The sequence below is a fragment of the Xyrauchen texanus genome, chromosome 15 (genome assembly GCF_025860055.1).
Source record: "Xyrauchen texanus isolate HMW12.3.18 chromosome 15, RBS_HiC_50CHRs, whole genome shotgun sequence".
Taxonomy (NCBI): Eukaryota; Metazoa; Chordata; class Actinopteri; order Cypriniformes; family Catostomidae; genus Xyrauchen; species Xyrauchen texanus.
Window position 1 is genome coordinate 17,534,975 of NC_068290.1, and position 20,241 is coordinate 17,555,215.

Below are 20,241 nucleotides of genomic sequence, written 5' to 3' on the forward strand. Positions count from 1 at the left end.
ACCGTAAGTTTTTTTCAACTCTCCACTTTGCACTCGATGTTGGAGTAGGCTATAATACGTTGTCGACACCTAAAGTTTTCGCTTATAGCTATTAATAATGCGCTTATAGCTATGAATGTCATGAAAAATACATAGAGGACACTGACAACGCGCTGACAGACAGGACCAAGCAGGTAACATTTAATAAAGTCTCAACTTTCAAATTTGGTCATTCAAAGAAAATTAAACCATAAATAGGCCTACTATTTTGTGGCTCTTTAATGTGTCGTGACAGATTGCCTCAGTTAAAGCTGCTCGTGAACCGATCATCTTTTCCTTGGTTAATTTATAGCATCAAATAGGCTAAACATGAATGTAGCCTACATCAGAAGGACTGTTGTTTTAACCACGGAAAGACGTAAGTACGGTAGCCTACAATCCATTATTCAAATTCAAATCCACCGACGTTAATCTTCTCTCTCCTGACTACTTTGTCGGACAAAAATGGAGTATTATGATTGATTGATCAGATCGCCAGTCAATCAAACTCCCGGCAAATGTTTTTTTTTTTTAACATTTTATACACCCCCACCCCCGATGAAACCGGTATTACCGGTTTTGTCACAAGTCGATTAATCGAATCGAAATCGAATCGGACTGAAAAAACTAATCGTTAGATTAATCGATGCATCGGAAAAATAATCGCTAGATTAATCGTTTAAAAAATAATCGTTTATCCCAGCCCTAGAGACTACTGATGCTCACTTTGACACAATTCGCCCCTTGTCAGTGTTTATTGTCCTCTATTACTGCTGTCATTTGAAGTGACGAATGGACAGAAATAACATGAAAACGGTCCTTCCCAAAGAACATAGATATTAGTGTATACACTGAGAATGGTGTTTTAGATTCATTTAAAAGGAAGTTAAATCTCTTTCAGCCATGACTAACCCACTCGTTGTCTGTGACACTTCCTGTGTGGCCAAGATTTCATAGCTGAAATGGCAACTATGAGAAAAAATAAACGCTATCTCTATTTTTCTCTCACATATCTCACTTAATCTGTCTATCAGTCCTGCACACACGCAGGCAGAAAAGGCTCCCTGCAGCTGTTTGGAAAGCATCCTTCATGATACAATAGTTGAGAGTTCCCAAATGTCTGTTCGTGTTCGCACATGCAGTCAGTTCCCGTAATATTCACGAGGCCCAGCAGTCAGTCTGCTAATGGAGGATAAAACCCCACCTGTATTCTGTGACAGGCCATCAAACACCTGATTGCCTAATCATCTGAAGAATCTTATCTGCCTTCAGCAAAAACATCCATGTTTTCTATTTGATACAAAAGAAATTAGAAGGAATTGAACATTTCCGTGACCTCATGTTTTAGATAAATGTCCCAGATGTCTGGATTGAGGCAGATATGTAATACTGAATCTTAGGTTTGCATTTAAATTCCTTGTATATGTCATGTATGGAAAAAAGTTGAGAGAGTGCGTATTTGAGAATTTCTTTCTTTCTCAAAACATCAGTACACACACAAAACAGTGATAAAACAAAACTGCCAGTAATGGTAATACAAATAATTTGTTACATTTAGGTATCATAAACTACCACTGCACAATATGTTTTAACAGCATGCCATTTATTAATCGTGGTTCATGTTAATTTATATGTACGTGCAAGTTCATAATGTATTAATGTTAACATACACAGCTTTCAATTAAAAAAAAAATATATATATTATTACATGTTGAATTTAACATTTCCAAAAAGTGATAAATGCTGTAAAAACATTGTTCATTGTTGGTTAATTTTAACAAATGTAGTTATGTTAATTAATACAACCTCATTGTTAAGTGTCACTAAATAGTTATTAACCAAATATATATATACGCAGACTATCAGACTATAAAACATGTGTTTATATATATATATATATATATATATATATATATATATATATATATATATATATATATATATATATATATATATATATATATATATATATTACTATATATTACTATATATATATATATATATATATATATATATATATATATATATATATATACTATATATATTCTGCAGTCTACACTGTTGTACAGACGATTAATGAACTAGTGATATGGAGATCAGAGGTTGGTTTCTCTCTCTCACTCTCCCTCTCTACATCCCTCCCATTCTCCCCCTTCCTTTACGCCCCCGGCATTAATTCCTCTGTATGTTAAATTATAGCATGTCTGTTTCTAGAACACCCTGTAATTTATTTGCCATGTTAATGCTATTTATAAAGCAAATTTACAGCTACAGTGTTATTGGTGCTGGAGGAATCAGGGCAGAGGCTTAGTAAATATCCTTTTGTGTTTGACAAGGAACCAAAAGGATTTGCTGCATACTTTATCTTTGAATTATGGTTGGTGTTAAGGGCACATTTGTGGTCTTTATGGTGTTCTCTCAGGGTCAATATTGATAAGGGTTTGTTTTAAAAAAATGTCCTGTTTATGATTGTTAAACAATTGTTTTAATAAAGGATGAATGCAGTTTGAGTACTTTCCCTATGAGTAGAGCTGTAGCTAATGGGGTGAAAGGTGGGCCGACAACAAATTGTAAACTGTATTTTTCATTTGAAAAGGCCCTGCCTATGAGTATCTTAATGTTATTATTTGGGATGTGCGAGACTAGTTGACTAAATGGTACTGATGCTGCTAGGCGACACTGGAATTACTAGTCGGTTAATATTGTTCCCCATGAAACTGCTGAACATTTTTACACATTTACTTTTGGCTTTGTATTTTTGCATAGGCTGTGCTTAAATTACTGTCATGTTAATGTAACACATTTTAAATATAATTTATAATAAAAATACTATTTAAAAAAGAGGATATCTGGAGCAGATACAAAGTTTCATTTCATCTCAGGCTACGTGCTTCTTCACCCTCACTCACGGAGTGCGCAGAAATATGTCCTCTTGCTAGACAAGCAAAAGCTCAGCAAAGTAGCTATGAAATCACTTCTGTGGTGGTGCGGGAAGCTGATTTCTGAAAGTCGTTATGGATGTTTTCACATTTGAGTCTTCTTTAAATCTGTGCGTGCTTGGAAGTTATTTTCCTGCCGAGCAGACGTTTTCAAGTGTAGGATAATCCCCTCAGGTCAAGTCCTGTCTTTCACAGGACCATGTTTATGTGTTAATTTTGCTCATCAAAAATGTATGCTTTTGAGTAAGTAGCCTAGAAAATTACTGTTTTAGGCTAGGTATGCCATTTTTTCCCCTGCCAATTAAGAAGGCTATTTTCGATGATGTGCCGACTGCTTAATGGATATTTTATTCTGTGTGCACGTCATGTTTAGAATGCATTAGGTTTGTTGTACATTTCTGACAGGCATGTTTTTTCTATCTATATAGAATATCTTTCTATAGCTTTTCCTTTTTTTTTTTTTTTACATCATAACTGTTATTGATTACATTCTTTACTGAACAGCTGATATATTAGATCATAGGCTAATGGACATAGTGAAATACAATCACATTTTCAGCGCAGTTTGTTTTTTAAATTTTCTCTCATAGATTTATTTTCAACAAAGTCCTGACTCTTTTGATATGTTATGTAACTTTTACTTGGTGAATTTCATTAAGAACAGGCTATTAGGGTTGCTCTATTGGTCCTGCACTATTCATTCAATAGTTTTCAATAAATATGCCTGTTTTCTCTAATTTAGACTCAGTGTCATGTTCTACATTTAATGCACAATAATCACAATGCAAGCACGTCACAGATAAATGCTAATATAACACTAAATTACCTTTTCAGTGGAATTTAGTGTTGGATTTGGAAAAGATTAAGTATTTTATATGGGTTGCATAAAAAACATTTTTTTAAAATACTGTTTTCTATAGGTTTCTTGCTTTTTAGACTAGTCGACTCCAAAATTTCTGTTTAAAAGTCAGTGAAATGAGTCGTTCTGCACATACACTCACCTAAAGGATTATTAGGAACACCATACTAATACTGTGTTTGACCCCCTTTGCCTTAATTCTACGTGGCATTGATTCAACAACGTGCTGAAAGCATTCTTTAGAAATGTTGGCCCATATTGATAGGATAGCTTCTTGCAGTTGATGGAGATTTGTGGGATGCACATCCAGGGCATGAAGCTCCCGTTCCACCACATCCCAAAGATGCTCTATTGGGTTGAGATCTGGTGACTGTGGGGGCCATTTTAGTACAGTGAACTCATTGTCATGTTCAAGAAACCAATTTGAAATGATTCGAGCTTTGTGACGGTGCATTATCCTGCTGGAAGTAGCCATCAGAGGAAGGGTACATGGTGGCCATAAAGGGATGGACATGGTCAGAAACAATGCTCAGGTAGGCCGTGGCATTTAAACGATGCCCAATTGGCACTAAGGGGCCTAAAGTGTGCCAAGAAAACATCCCCCACACCATTACACCACCACCACCAGCCTGCACAGTGGTAACAAGGCATGATGGATCCACGTTCTCATTCTGTTTACACCAAATTCTGACTCTACCATCTGAATGTCTCAACAGAAATCGAGACTCATCAGACCAGGCAACATTTTTCCAGTCTTCAACTGTCCAATTTTGGTGAGCTCTTGCAAATTGTAGCCTCTTTTTCCTATTTGTAGTGGAGATGAGTGGTACCCGGTGGGGTCTTCTGCTGTTGTAGCCCATCCGCCTCAAGGTTGTGCGTGTTGTGGCTTCACAAAAGCTTTGCTGCATACCTCGGTTGTAACGAGTGGTTATTTCAGGCAAAGTTGCTCTTCTGTCAGCTTGAATCAGTCGGCCCATTCTCCTCTGACCTCTAGCATCAACAAGGCATTTTCGCCCACAGGACTGCCACATACCGGATGTTTTTCCCTTTTCACACCATTCTTTGTAAACCCTAGAAATGGTTGTGCGTGAAAATCCCAGTAACTGAGTAGATTGTGAAATACTCAGACCGGCCCGTCTGGCACCAACAACCATGCCACGCTCAAAATTGCTTAAATCACCTTTCTTTCCCATTCTGACATTCAGTTTGGAGTTCAGGAGATTGTCTTGACCAGGACCACACCCCTAAATGCATTGAAGCAACTGCCATGTGATTGGTTGATTAGATAATTGCATTAATGAGAAATTGAACAGGTGTTCCTAATAATCCTTTAGGTGAGTGTACATCCCTTGTTATTGCATCATTGAAGATTGAGCAACAGATGAGGTTGAGATTAGGAAATATAATGAAGTCACATGGGTTTGTCACATGGATTCTCAAACCCTTTTGAATGGAAACTTTTTTCACCTATTACTCAGAAGTCTTTTGAAAGAATTTCAATAAGAATGTCTAGACCAATTAAATTGAGGAATTAGTCAATGATTGTTTTCAAGTCAGTTTTAATTCTTAAAACAAGTAGAATGTATTTCTGAACTGAACTTGTAGAAGTTGAGATCTTTGATTCTGAATATATATATGTATATTTATCTGGCTTTGTGAATAGCAAGTCCATTATTGTAGAGCATTGATTTGATAGCTGTAGGGTTTTCTATGGCAGTGTTTTCAACTGGTTTTGTTTCAAGATCCAGGATTTATATTGGACATTGTATTGGTGGCCAATGTAACAAAAGTACCACATTTTGTATTGTACAAAAGTAACAAAAATGGCCTTAAAGTGAAATTTGTTAACATTATCAAGAACTGCATAGGTACAACAATATGCAAAGTTTTTACTATGACATAAGAAAATTAAAAATGTTGTATTCCAAGCCCGATGTGGAACAAACACTGGATAAAATATTGTATTTGTATTAGCCATATTACCAAGTGACAGATTGATTATCTACCCCTCAGATACGGTGTAATTGATACAATTATGGAAATGACATTGTTCAAAAGTCGAGTAGTTTTGATTATTTGGACATTGCATTTTGAGCTTGCTCTCTGTGATGTCCAATGTCCCAAAACAATTTATATATATATATATATATATATATATATATATATATATATATATATATATATATATATATATATATATATATATATATATATATATATATATGTTCTTTTTTTTTTGTTAAGAAACATTTTGTTAACTGTTAACTGTAGACTTATCATGACAAATTTAGTTTTTGCTAACTTTTTTAAATTATTTTTCTTCAAGAATAAGCCCAACTTTATGACAAATCTTGGTTTTGAAACTTTTTTTTATCATCAAGAGCTGTTAAACCCAAACTTATGATACATTCTGGTGTCATCAACACTTGCAATTATTTGTTAAGAAACATTTTTAATAATTAAGAGCTGTTAAGACCATATTTAAATGACACATTTTGGTTTATTAACATTTTTACTATATTTTGTTAAGAAATTTTCAATCATTAAGAGCTGTCAAGCCCAAACTTATTGTGACACATTTTGGTTGGTATGTTAGATTCAAATTTTTGTCTGGGAGAGACGGGGATCTCTGCAAGAGTCATAGTTGTGTTGGATGGTCTGGGTTTAATACGCTGACTGTGGGGAAGCTCAGTGTGCTCCTCAACAGTGGTGGTCTAGATTGATCTATCTAGTATCCCTTCTATTTATCCTCCTCTCTCTCTCTCTATCTCTCTCTCTCTCTCTCTCTCATCCACACATTCATGGTATTTGTCAGAGATAATAGAGTTTCCAGAAATAGTCCCCCTCTAAGTCAGGCAGCTTGCATTCTCTGACTACTAAAACTAATACAATCCAGCCTTGCGACATCCATCCACCTCTAAGAGAAAAGCTTCTCTGACTGCAGGTAGGATCTTCACATATCAATAATGTTTAGGCTGCATTGTGAGTTTTAGGGTCATTTCTAGCATTTGAGTCTTGTAGTCAACAACTAAGGTCAGCTTTGAAGATGTATTGGAACGTGATTTTTCTGTACTGGGGGCTGCTGTGTGCAGACCACACCCTGAAACTATATGTACCCTATGGCAGTATACAATTCATGAGTGTTTGCAGATCTTTGTATTAATGCTCAACTTCTCTTTTTACTTGCAGCAGTCTAGCTTTTGAGAACAGGGAGAAAACTAAGCTGTCAGTTTTTATGCTTTAGTACAATTAATTAAACAAAAAATACATAAAAATAACATAAATTTTGCTCTGTTGTTTTCCTAATGTCGGAGCAAAGTGGCATAAAAAATAACCAGCTAGAAGGGCCAAAGATGTCCGTATGACACATGTGTACATAGATCAGTAATGGAAAAACATTTGAGAAGGAATTCAAGAAAGCATCTTGGGTTGTGAACTGCCCTTAAAACTGCCTTTAAAGGAATAATCCAGGTTCAATACAAGTTAAGCTCAATCAACAGCTTTTGTGGCATAATGTTGATTACCACCAAAAATTATTTAGACTGGTCCATCCTGTTCTTTAAAAAAATTAAAAATGAAGGTAATTGTGAGGCACTTACAATGGAAGTGAATGGGTGTTTAAAGTGTTTAAAGGCAGAAATGTGAAGCTTATAATTGTATTAAAGCACTTACATTAATTCTTCTGTTAAAACTCATCTATTATTTAAATTGTAAAGTTATTTAAATTGTCATTTTTACAGTCGTTTTTGGGTTTGTTGATATTACATCGTTATGGCAATAAAGTTGTAAACTTTTGTGTAACTTTATACAGAAAAGGTTAGTAAGCAATTTTATCACATTAAAATCAAGTAAACACACGTCTTGTGGCTATACTTCTGAAACAGCGAGTATTTTAATGTTTATAGATTGGTCCCATTCAATTCCATTGCAAGTGCCTCACTGGAACCCAGATTTTTTTAAATTGTTGTTTTTTTTTTTTTTTTAAGAAAAGAAGGGGCAAGTCAAAATAAATTTTTGTGTTAATCAATATTATGCCACAAATGCTGTCGATTGAGCTAAACTTGTATTGAACCCGGAAAATTGCTTTACCTCAATTGGAAAGTTGGATTACTGTGGACTGTATTCCAGTGGGAGGATTATGTATATTGATATAGAAAATAACCAAAAATACTTTTAAAGCCACATTTTTTTATTTTTCGTCTGCCACATTAATGTAATGTCTTAAAACTATCCCTAGTTTGAGGGCTTTTCCTAGCAATTAATCAGCATATTATGTAATCAATTAAATTTTCAATTTTAATAGATTTGACAGCCTAATATTAATGTGATGAGATGTTTGCCCTCTTATTTATTTGAGGGCTGTCTGACATTTCTTGCGGCTTGTCATAACGTATTTGATTGTGCAATAGTTTGAACAGTACTTCAGGCATTAAGCTGTGTTTCTTGTAACATTGCTGATTGAATGTAGCCTTTATTTTCCACTGTAGTCGTCAGTGTATGAGTTGGTATAGTACAGTCAGTAATCTGTGATGACAGAGCAACTCTACATTTCACAACTGATTACATAATATTGGAGATCTCTTTTTCTTGAACTCCACAGTAATTTACCAGTGATTGGAATGAAAACATCAGAATTACACATTACTCACCATTTCTGCTAAATACTTCTTTCTCTACTCCATAAAGAGTGATCACAAACTGCAAGGATCCAAACTTCACTCAGTTTGTTTACAGCTCTTGATCTCTCAAGACAATTGATTCAGGATATAAGACTCGTCCATTGGGAAAGGATGCTTTTGTTTGATAGTGTTTTCCACTGGTGTGTGTGCAGTACTATCCTTGCGGAGGAAAAGGCTCAACAGGAGGAACGTAGCCGTATGGAGATGAGGAGACAGGTCCCCGTGTCCTGGGACTCCGGAGGCTCGGATGAGGCACCACCCAAAGTAAGTAGCTCTGCTCTGGGCCACGCATTTAGTTAAACTTGCTGATTACTATAGCTTAAACTGTTTTCATGTACAGTCTATATACTGTACTGTGTAAAAGAATTGTTAATAATGCATCAATATCTGGTTTTATTAGTTGCAGTGTCATTTGTGGTTCTTACATTTTTACTTTTATTACAGCCGGAGTTGATCTGAAACAACTGATTTATAACTAAGGTTAACAGTGTGCCACCAGTTGTCAGCCTAGCATAAGTGTGTGTGTGTGTGTGTGTGTGTGTGTGTGTGTGTGTGTGTGTGTGTGTGTGTGTGTGTGTGTGTGTGTGTGTCGCGCACGCCCATGTATTCCCTACGTTGTGGATGGTAAAACCTGATATTTTTGACGTTGTGGGGATAATCAGTCGGTCCCATGAGAAAATACTACATCAATCTTTTGTTTCATTTGTTATGGTTAGCTTTCTACGTACTGAAATGGTTCTTTCCGCATGGTTCTCTGCAAACTATTCCCTTCATCTGTCTGAGCAGGCTGTGGAAAATAATATTGCTATATAATAAGGATATGTGGCATAATATTGATTACAACAAAAGATTTTGACTCTTCTTTAAAAATAATAAGCAAACATCTGGGTTCCAGTGAGGCACTTACAATGGAAGTGAATGGGCACCATCCAGTATTTGTTAAAATACTGTTCCAAAAATATAGCCACAAGACAAACAATATGAGTGTTAACATGAGTTTAGTGTGATAAAATTGCTTCCTTACCATTTCTGTGTAAAGTTATAGCCAATTTTACAACTTTGTTGACATGATTATGTAATGTCAACAAACCCTTAAACGACTGTAAAAAATTATGATTTTTAAAAACTTTACAGCTCAAATAATACACAAGTTTTAACAGAAGAATTCACGGTAAGTACTTTTATAAATGATAAGTGTCGCATTTCTACCTTTAACCCTCAAATTTGGCCTCATTCTCTAGGATTGTAAGTGCCTCAATATAACCTCGATTTTTGCTTTTTTTTTTTTTTTTTTTTTTTGACTGTTTTAAACTCTTCAATGTCCTGTGCTACCTGCATTATGGTGATTGATAGGCATGGCTGATCTTTCACACCTAGTTCTGCAATTAGGCACCCGGGACCTCCATTTGCTCTGTGTGGCTTGCAGCACCTCGCACACTTACTTTCAATCATCCTGTACCCTCTCCCCTCCCTGACTGATGATCCATGACTGTCAGACCTGTCATTCATCCGTGTGTGTGTGTGTGTGTGTGTGAGAGAGACCACAATTAATCTGCATTCTTGTCCATGTCATACCTCTCTAAATGTCTACTTTTGTTATCCCTTCTGTTTTTGCCATTTATCCTTATTTTCTATGGTTATGTGTAGCCCTCCCACAGATGCCCCATCCAGCATAGCTTCAGTATGGACTGTCTGTCTGGTTCTGCTCCTCCTCACCCTCTACAGCAACCTTTTGGTTCCCAGTTCCCCCTTTGCTTTCGCCAAAATGAGATGTCTGCCTCTTCTCTGGGGTCATGCAACAAAACCATCATTAACCAACCACATATGCAGTCCCAGCTAACGCTACAACAGAACACTCATACTCTGAGCCTAGCTTATCATTCAGACCCAGCAGTTCCCACAAGCTCAGCCCCAGCTGCTTCTTCAGCCATTACCACTTCCCTGCTCCCCTCCCTCACTATCCTACAATGCAACAGCTGAGGCTGACCCAAGTGCACTACAGATCCTCACAGGCAGGTGTGCTAGGACTGTTAGCAGGGCATACCAGGGATTTAACATAACTCAAATCAGATTTGCATAGGCGCTTTTATCTTAACGTGCAATTTTAGCTGCAGGTGAGATGTTGCACACTAATTAAAAAGGAGCATAATAGCAGAGTGAGTCTTACTCTTAGTGACTCTTAGGGGCTTAACTCTGACTCCCAGTGACACTACAGCCCTTTGTACTGACTCTCAGTGGCTCTGTACAGCCCTTTACCCTGACTCCCACTGAATTTACACCTTTGACTCCTAGTGACGCTACAGCCCTTTACTCTGACTCTCAGTAACCCTACAGCACTTTATACTGACACCCAATGATTTACAACCATATACTCAGTGACTCTACAGCCTTATACTCCCAGTGACTCTAATGTCTTTGTCTGTATGACCTTACAGCCCTTTACTGTGACTCGGTGACCCTACAGCCATAAATGGAATCCCAGTGAGTCTACAGCCCTATAGTCTGACTCCAGAAACTTTATTCTGCGTTTGACTCTGTGACCCTACAGGCCTTTACCCCTACTCTCAGTAACCCTACAGACCTTTACTCAGACTCCTAGTGACTCAGCATCCATATACTCTGACTCCCAGTGACAGTACTGTCTTTGACTCTGTTACCCTACAGCCCTTTACTGTGACTCCCAGTGAGACTACAACCCTTTACTGTGACTCCCAGTGAGACTACAGCACTTTACTTTGACTCTCTGACCCTACAGCTTTTTTCTCTGACTGTTAGTAACCCTACCGACCACTACCCTGACTCTCAGTAACCCTACAGCCCTCTTCCCTGACTCTCAGTGACCCAACAGCTCTTAAGTCTTCACTAAAGTGTTTTTTTTATAGAGCACATTTGACTGTTAGTCATGATCAAAGGTGATTTTAGGCGAAAAACTGCATGTTGCCTCTCCAGTGCATGTAAACTTAATATACCTGCACTGTGTGATAGACCAGATATTTAACCCACATTAAAATTTAAGGATTAACTTGCAACAGACACGTTGTGTGAATCTACAATTGTGTGTCAGAGACAGCTGTAATAAACACTCACTCCCTCTCACCCCACACCTCCTCCAAAACATCCCACTTAATGAAATAAAAATGGTTCCTAAAGTAACAATTACGGAAACTGATAATAAAGATGTTGTTTTGCTCTTTTTGGTAGTCCTTCCACTAAAGACAAGGAATCCTATCACTGTCTCAAGTTTGGAGGGTCCTGAAATGTTTCAGCCGTTTTGAATTAAATGTGAACTGCTCCATCTCCCATTGTAACACATTTCTGTGCATATGGTGTGTCTTACTGTTTATCACCAACTTTTCTCCCTCTGTTCCTTTTTTCCTCCTTTGCTCATCTGGAGCTGTGGTCAGTCAACTCTCTCTATGAATGGGTATATAAGGTATCAGTATGTTTGCTGTTTGCTGCCCTCAGCTGAGCACAACATATCCCAGCCATTCAGATGAGGACTGCCTCCTGTCAATCAGCATTCATTTTCAAGTCCAATCCCTTAATATCTAATAACCCTCCTCTCCTTTTCCCATGTATAACTAGAGTAACATTTCAGAAATAGATTATGTGTTTGGGTTAATGTTTAACTAATTGCTTGCATTTTAAGTTTGATCATTTATTTATTCTCCTTCAACAGCCTGAAATCTTTGTCCACACAAAATGCACAAGGATTTTGTATGTGTCCAGTGGACTGATTTTAACAGCATCTTCTAACCTAAAGACTGACTGCTCAGCATGTACAAGGACAATAACAGAGTTGTGTGTATGATTACAGCCTAGCCGACCTGGTTATCCAAGTCCTCGTTCCAGCGAAGGATTTTACCCCAGTCCTCAGCAAATGGGCCAGCACAATCATTATCAGGTACAGTGTTTTATTAATCTGATATGGAATATTTGAATGTTCATGAAGACTATACAAGTTTGACTCGTATATGCATTAACGCTGTATTTTTCTGGACTCTGTAGATGGCAGGGAACTCTGGACCACACGGCTTGCTTTCTGTGCCTGGTGAGATGTACCCTCCTCAGGCAGCAGGGATGGGACTTGATTCCCACGACAGCTGGAACCATCGTAGAGCTCCTCAGGATCTCATGTGGAACCACAGCATGGAGGTTAGAAGAGAATAGTCTGCATAATGTTTTCTGAGGACTGAAATCTAAGCAGTTCAAAAACCTAGTGAGCTACCAACATAGACAGCATTTTAAGGCACCACAAGTGTGCTTCGTACACAACAAACTTATGCTGCCTTAGAAGATATCTCATTTTGGCCAAAATTTAAGCTAGCATTGCAAGTATCCTTGATTAAAAAGGCATTCATTTGACGTATTGAGATGTGGTGGAAAAAATCATCCAAGATGAAACAAAGAGCATCTCAGATCAGTCACTTCCATTTCTGTTTAAAGTTGATGCTGCCTAACTAGGTCGCTGTCTATGTAGACAATAGAGAGTGAGGCAGCTAACTAATGTTTGGGAACTGTGCTCTGAACTGCTGTATTGTTTTGGGTCATCATATCTGTTTGTAATACATGCAATACCTAGAGTGTAAAATATACAAATCTGTGTGTGTTTGTCACTCTGCGTTGTGGTCTGTCTCAGCTGATGGAAGAGCAGTTGTTACTGCAGCAGCAGCAGATAGAGGATGATCAACGCTGGTTGGAGCAGGAGGAGAGACTACTGGTACAGATCCCACCCACCTTTACCACCTCTGCCTCTCCCTCACATCTGCTCGTCATCCTGCCCTCACCCATTTATCCTCTTCCTCTTCCCGTTCATTTGCTCTTCCTCATCCTGTCCTCTCTCCTTTCCTCACATATCTTTCTCTTCGTATTCTTATTCTTATTCCTTTGCGCTCCTCTTTCTTTTGCTCTTCCAATTCTTTTCCCCTTCCTCTTCCTTTTACTATTCCTTTCCTCTTCATTTTCTTTCCTCTTTCTTTTTTCTCTTCCTTTTTCTGTTCTTCTTTCTCTTACTCTTACTCTAACTTTTCTTTTCCTTTTTTCTTCTTTTCCTCTTCCTTTTCTTTCCTCTTCCTTTCCTTTTCCCTTCCTTCTCCTCTCCTTTTCTCTTCCTTTCCTTTCCTCTTCATATTCTTTTCTCTTCCTCATCTTTTCATTTTCTTTCCTCTTGCTTTTGCTCTTACTCTTTCTTCCTATGCCTTTCATCTTCCTTTATTCTTTTCAGTCCTCTCCTCTCTTTCAATTCCTATACTTTCCTCTCCTCTTCATTTTCCCCTTCCTCTTCCTCCTCTTTCCTCTTCATATCACTTTCCACCTCGATTTCTCTTCATTTACTTTCCACTCCTTTTCCTCTTCCATTTTTACTCTTATCCTATCATCTTTATTTTCCTCTTCATCTTTGTGTCTTGCTCGTCCTATTCTTTTCCTCTTCCTCACCTTTTCTCTTTCTTTTACTTTTCCCTTCCTATTCCTTTACTCTTCATTTTCTTTGCTCTTCCTTTCCATTTCCCTCCTCATCCTTTCCTCTTCCACTTTCTCTTCCTCTTCTCTCCTTTTCTCTTCATTTTACTTTCCTATTCCTTTTTTCTCCTCTTCCTTTCCATTTTCCTCCTTGTTGCAGCAATAACACAATATTACAATTGGTTTAATGTTTGTTTGAAAATAAGGGTTTACACCAATTGCCGTTTCCTGTTGCAAGCGAACCTCACAATTCATATTTATTTTCTGTGCTCATTATTTTAAGTATTTGTTTATTTATTTAGATTGTGGTGCTGTGTAATTTAAACATTGTTACTAAACAAATATTTACTGAAATTCTGTTGTTAGGGGCTTTTATCGCAAATTATTTAGCATTGTTGTGGAGTTACAAAGAACACAAAGCAATGCATTCATAGAGATTTTGTTATTGGGCACTGGTATGTGTGTATACGCATGTCTTTATGTGCATAAGTTTTACTGAGTGTATTTGTACAAGTGTGTGTTCATTTGTGGTATGCCAAATTTTGGCTTCCAGTCTCCATCATTTGTATCTTCACTGTGTCATTATGTTCAGTCTGTCTCACAGAAAGACTAAAATGGGCATTCAGAGCTTCACCACAGCAAACAACATTCATTCTGCTTAAACTCTTACTTCTTATAAACAACTTAAAATGTAATGTCAGCTCAGTATTAACATGCCCATATAAAGCATATTTTTCTCTGACTTTCTTTGATGCTGTGAGTGGATGAATGTGGTTTTGATACAGGTTGTTTGATACGGGTGCAGTTTTGAGGAATTCCTCAGTAATGAAAGGTTTTGTTAGCACTCAACCTGACCTGCTTCTGCTGAAAGTTAAATTGCTGATCAGAGGAAGTTTTCATCTCTTCATTTCTTAGTGGAGGCGGGAATCAACAGGGGCCAAGTTTTGTGTTTTGCTTTTCAAAACTTCTAAATATTGCAATCTTTTGATCACTTCACTTCACAGTCATCGTCACTTCAGTGCTTTGCGCAACAAGTACTTAACTTCTGGATTACTTCATAGATCCATAGAAGTAGCATTGAGCATAGGCGCATCAGTGTCAGTAAATTAAAATTAAGTAAGGAAATGGCACAACTTGATTCCAGCATGTTTATTGTAACATGAAAAACCTGGTACTATAGATGCACGAAGGATCATTCTTACTAATCAATTAAAGTTATTGGTATTATAGACTTATATTCTTTGATTCTGAGCTTGGAATTTAGGCGTGTTGATCTAATGCCAAAATATGTCTTCTCTCCCTCTTGCTCTGAGAGGTGCTCAATCTCCTTTTCTCCTTAAATATTAATTTAAACATTTATTTGACTAAAACTTGAAAATCAGTTTATAATCATGAGGCAAAATATCGTGATACTTTGAAATATAGATTTTTTTTGTTTTCCCCACACCTCTTTCTCTTAGATGTTATATGCACATGATGAAAACTAGAGAGAGAGAGAGAAAACCGAGTTGGGGAATGAGAAAGAAATAGGAAAAGTAAGGAGGAGGGAGTAAAACAGAAAAAGGGCTTGGCTTCTTTGAGTCGGGGCTTGTTGGCTGTGAGTGAGTCAGTGTGTACATATATGTCTCAGAATTACAGGGAAACAGGACACAAGTCACTCCACACACACTCTGACTTATCTCTCACCCACACACACACACACTTGCTTAATGGAGATCCACTCCGTGTTCTGCTCCATGTTTAAGAAACACCAGAGAGAAACAGCTGGGAAGATGCAGGTCTTCAAATCCTGCTTCGGAAAACTGGTATGGTAAACTTGAATGAAAGGGGAAGGGAGGCTGCTGTTTCAGCTAAGCTTTAAGAACCACTTTGATTGAATTAGTGATTTGGTGAACTCTGATCGTAATTTAACTTTGAAGAATCGTGAAATGACCTGGACATAAGCCTAGTTATAGAAACCTCAAAGGACTATGAAATGTGTGTTGTCATTTGAAGTGTTGGCTTGCTGTAAAGGAGTCGGATTGGTTTGTGTTCAGTTAATTTAGCGATTTTACAGTATGGGCGGGATACATTAGTTTCAGTTCTGATCTGATTATAATTGCTTGTGTGACTAGTTGAGTAGTTCAAGTTGCATTAGATGTTACAGATGAAACTTCATTTGTACATAGTAAAAATCTGTAAATAAGATAAAACAGACTCCTACTACAAGGAGACAAATTTTGTTTTTATTTTGGGGAAACATTGGGAAAGAAGCAGAATAAGCCTTTAATATGCATTCAGTGCCTGTGAAACAAAACACTAGATGTTGTAGATCTGGTGATATTTTCCAAAGTTATCTAGATATTTTTGATGAATCCAAACAGCCATGTGTACAACAAACGATGTGTGATTTATACACAATGAGATGATTAATCACGTGAATTATTACAACAGATATCAGTCATGGGTTTGTCTTTGTGGTATCAGGTTTGTCATTTTCTCTCTGTGTGTGGCAGAAGCCTGATGGCAGAAGTTCCAGAGGCAGCACTGACCGTGAAGATGGAAGTCTTCAGGGACCAGTGAGTTTCATTGTTTTCTTATTTCTTTAGTTCAAATGATACATCTTAAGAAACACAACGTGAAATAAATCTTTAGAGTGAAATTAATTGTTGTGCAATATCATATTGGCTAAGGTTAATTATCTTGTTGCAATTTTATTTTGTAAACAGTCTTTGTTGAAGGATATAATACAGTTTATAGAAGAATTTACAAGTTGCCTCTATGCTCTGAAAACAAGATCTGAGAGGTCATGTTAATCATAGTGGTGTTTCAGCTCATGCTCATATATTATATAATTTACTGCAGATGGGAGTGAACTGTTGCTTTGGGGGAATTCTGCACATGCAGTTTGCAGAGGATTTTCACTTTAAAGTTTTCTTTGGGAGGTTATTAATATGTAAAAGTATCTATATTTTTCCTGGTTTAATTTTTAAATTTTATATATATATATATATAGGTCAATATAATCATAATAATCATTTAAACCTGGAAAAATATAGATACATTTTAGATATTTAGGATTCTATATAAAATAAAACAACGAAAAGTTACAAAATGAAGAAAATTTTAAGACTGCACTATTTCTAGGTCAATAATCAAATAAGCAAATTATTCAGATTAACCATGTTAACTCCTTAAGGTCAGATTTTCTTGCTTCCATTGAAGCACACAAGATACTCTTTGGAACATTCTCACATCATGGTTGGATGGATCATCAGGTTTTCCACAAAGTTTAAGTCTTTAAAAGGGTCATAACATGCCTTTTTTTAGTATTTTAATGTGTTCTTTGAGATTTACTTATTATATTAGAGAAACGCTCTGTTTCGATGCTGCTGCTCCTTTAAGAATTCATAAATATTCATAAACTGCCACTGTTATGAATAGCTCTCTGCTCTTAGGTAAATTAGGCATTACAAATTCAATATATCAATTTTAAAAACTATAAGCCTTAAATCAGTTTGTTGTCATTTGCACAGATCACATCTACATGGTAGAAAATGAACATTGAAATTTATAATAGGCATTTTATAATGTATATTTTATAGACATTTGATATATTGTTGTTTAAATATGATTTGCTCAGATCTTAAAAATGGTCTTAAAAAGTCTTAAATTTGATTACAAATATTCTGCAGCAACCATGCAAATGCTCATTTTGCAGTGAAGTGGGAGATTGAGTTCTGAAATTTGCAGTATGTTATAGTACAATGACCTCTTATATGTCAAAAAATCAAGGAAAATTTGATTCCTCATGTTATCACCCCTTTAAAACAAAAGGGAGGTGTAACAAACACAAAGAATTTAATGTACATTTTGGAATTAAACTTTTCACTTGTATTGCGATGCTGATAATATAAAAGATAAGTGAGAAAAATGCAGGAGTGAAGCATTTTCATTAGTGATCTCAGGCTTTCGGTCCACACTGTACTGTACTGTATATTGCAGACAATTTTGAAAGATAAATCTCAACATAGGGTTGTGCCGATAGACGAGTCAGAGATATCGGCATTAGCTGATGCCTTTGACGATATCAAGACGATATGTCGCTTGATTTTCCATTAATGTATTATTATTATTAGGCTGTTATTATTATTATCATCAAATTAATATTAAAATTAATTTGCCCTGCCATATTTTCACATCGACATCACCGCATATAACCGACACTTGCGACACCGACACACGCATCTGAGGTTTATAAAAATGAAACATTGAAAATGTTTTAAAAACAGACTACAAAACTACATCCCACATCATAATTAAATTTCAAGGTGATAGACCTATATTCACAAATTATGTCAAGAGTGCTTGTTATAAAAGAGACACATCATTCTTATACAGTTTTTGCTTGAGCCATGGTGAAAACGGCATCGTCATTCATCAGCATTTCCTTTTCTTTGCATAGCACGTTAACATAACATTGTAATGATACTTCTAATAACACTGCAATAAGTTGCTGTTATTATTATACGATTAAAAATGATATAACCATCCATACCTCTGCAGTGTGGTTCTCTGGGATGAATGTCGTTTCGAGACATTTTGCCTCCAGTTTTCAATCCTCCGAAATATAATGGACTGTCACAGACATGTAGGGGGTCATGTTTATGTTTGACAACATCTGTGGTCAAAGCGACAAAGTCAGCCGCCATCAAATCTTTAGTTCCATCGTTTTATTGTACAGATCTGGGATAGCAGTGTTGGTGAAGTACTTGCAGCTTGAACTGTTTGTCAAAGGTTTAAAGTAGATCTCTAAAACTCAACTGTATGATAGGAGACATCTCCTTTGCGATATAATTGTAGACCGCTGCTGTGCGCTGCTGTGCCCACATTTCACTGTTTCGTTTGTACTTGGTGCTTTTTGCAAAAGCTCCGATGATAGATGGCTGACTTCGATCTTTGCCGACCACAGCTTTTCTTGGTGCTGGCTTAGCAGCATCAATATGGTGGTGGGCATGCAAATGTATATATAGGGTTGAGACTCCTTCACCGGCACAACTTGTGCAAAGTTTGCAAATTGCCTGTGTGATATCCACAGGCTCGCCTTTTACGTCTGGTTTAAAAACTAAATATTGCCAAATAGGTGACGGGACATTTTCTTTATCTTTGTTCGCAAAATGATGGACAACGATAAATGAGCAAATAAGAAAATGATTGCCCCCTGCGCAATAATATTGTGTATTGCCAATCTCACAGGCTGACGATAGGACGATCTGACAATGAAGAAGATCGCACAACACTATCTCAGCTTATACTACAGGGCTGTTGAATGCTTGATTCTGATTGGTTGAGAACATTCTAAGGTGTGCAATTATTTTCAGGGAAACGCACGGCTAAAGTAGTTCCAGGCAGGTCTTGACCGCATTACAGTTCCATATCACTTCGCGTAGTCAACTGTAATAACGGAAAATAGGATACAATTCATAACAAGAAGTGACAGCGACAAATCCACTTCAACTTCAAGAGGAAAAAAAATGACAGACTATTTTGATTTTCCGGAAGTAAATTTTAATATTTATGGTGAACATAAACATTTTAACAACTGGGCGACCGCAGTATTGGATAGCTCAGATGAAAAAACAAATAAACGGAAGAGGACATCAAAGGCAGCCGGCAACAACAAAAGACATAAAACAATCAGCGAAGAACAGCTAGACCGACTCGAGGGCTGAAAAACATGAAGAAAACACCAAAAAAACAACAGCTTGGGCTGTCAATGTGTTTAACGTGCAGTTTAATTTTAATAAATAAATTCGTTCGAATTAACGAATGAATTATAACGTATGAATTAATAAATAAATTAAATAATATGACGCACATGATTTTCTGTCTCATTATTGCAACCTCTGTCTCTCTAATAACTACACTAATAACTGCATTAGTCTGCTGTCAGTGGCTCAAACCTCCGTTACTAACTCTAAAATGACGTTTTGGAATTAGCAACGGAGGCATGGGATTAGATGCGTAAGAAATTAGTCCTACATACAAGAGCGTTTTAATGACAAAAACTTGACAAACGTCTAGAATCACATCATCTGAACAATGTTTCGAGGTGTGGTAACTGTAGTATAAGCGGAATAATTGACTCCGGGCGTTGAATTATTAGAAAAATAATGCACACCGAGGTGTAACGGCCACTCCGCTTCGCGTCGTGACCGCATTACCACCCCGGGTGTGCATTATTTTTCTAATAATTCAACGGCCCGTCGTCATTTATTCCTTACATATCATGTCTTTAGTGAAGCAT

General features: G+C 36.9%; 1 protein-coding gene across 3 annotated transcripts in view; it reads left to right on the top strand.

Annotated features, from left to right (window-relative positions):
- Positions 1–20,241, top strand: part of LOC127655624 (focal adhesion kinase 1-like) — a 77,860-nt gene that overhangs the window by 50,014 nt on the left and 7,605 nt on the right. For 2 of the 3 annotated variants that reach the window (XM_052143516.1, XM_052143517.1), the window contains 5 exons: positions 8,648–8,759; positions 12,313–12,399; positions 12,504–12,650; positions 13,135–13,215; positions 16,451–16,513. In XM_052143516.1, coding sequence (XP_051999476.1) covers positions 8,648–8,759; positions 12,313–12,399; positions 12,504–12,650; positions 13,135–13,215; positions 16,451–16,513 — 490 coding nt within the window. Of the gene's footprint in view, positions 1–8,647; positions 8,760–11,889; positions 11,929–12,312; positions 12,400–12,503; positions 12,651–13,134; positions 13,216–16,450; positions 16,514–20,241 lie in introns of all 3 variants that reach the window. The other variant, XM_052143515.1, reaches the window with a different exon arrangement.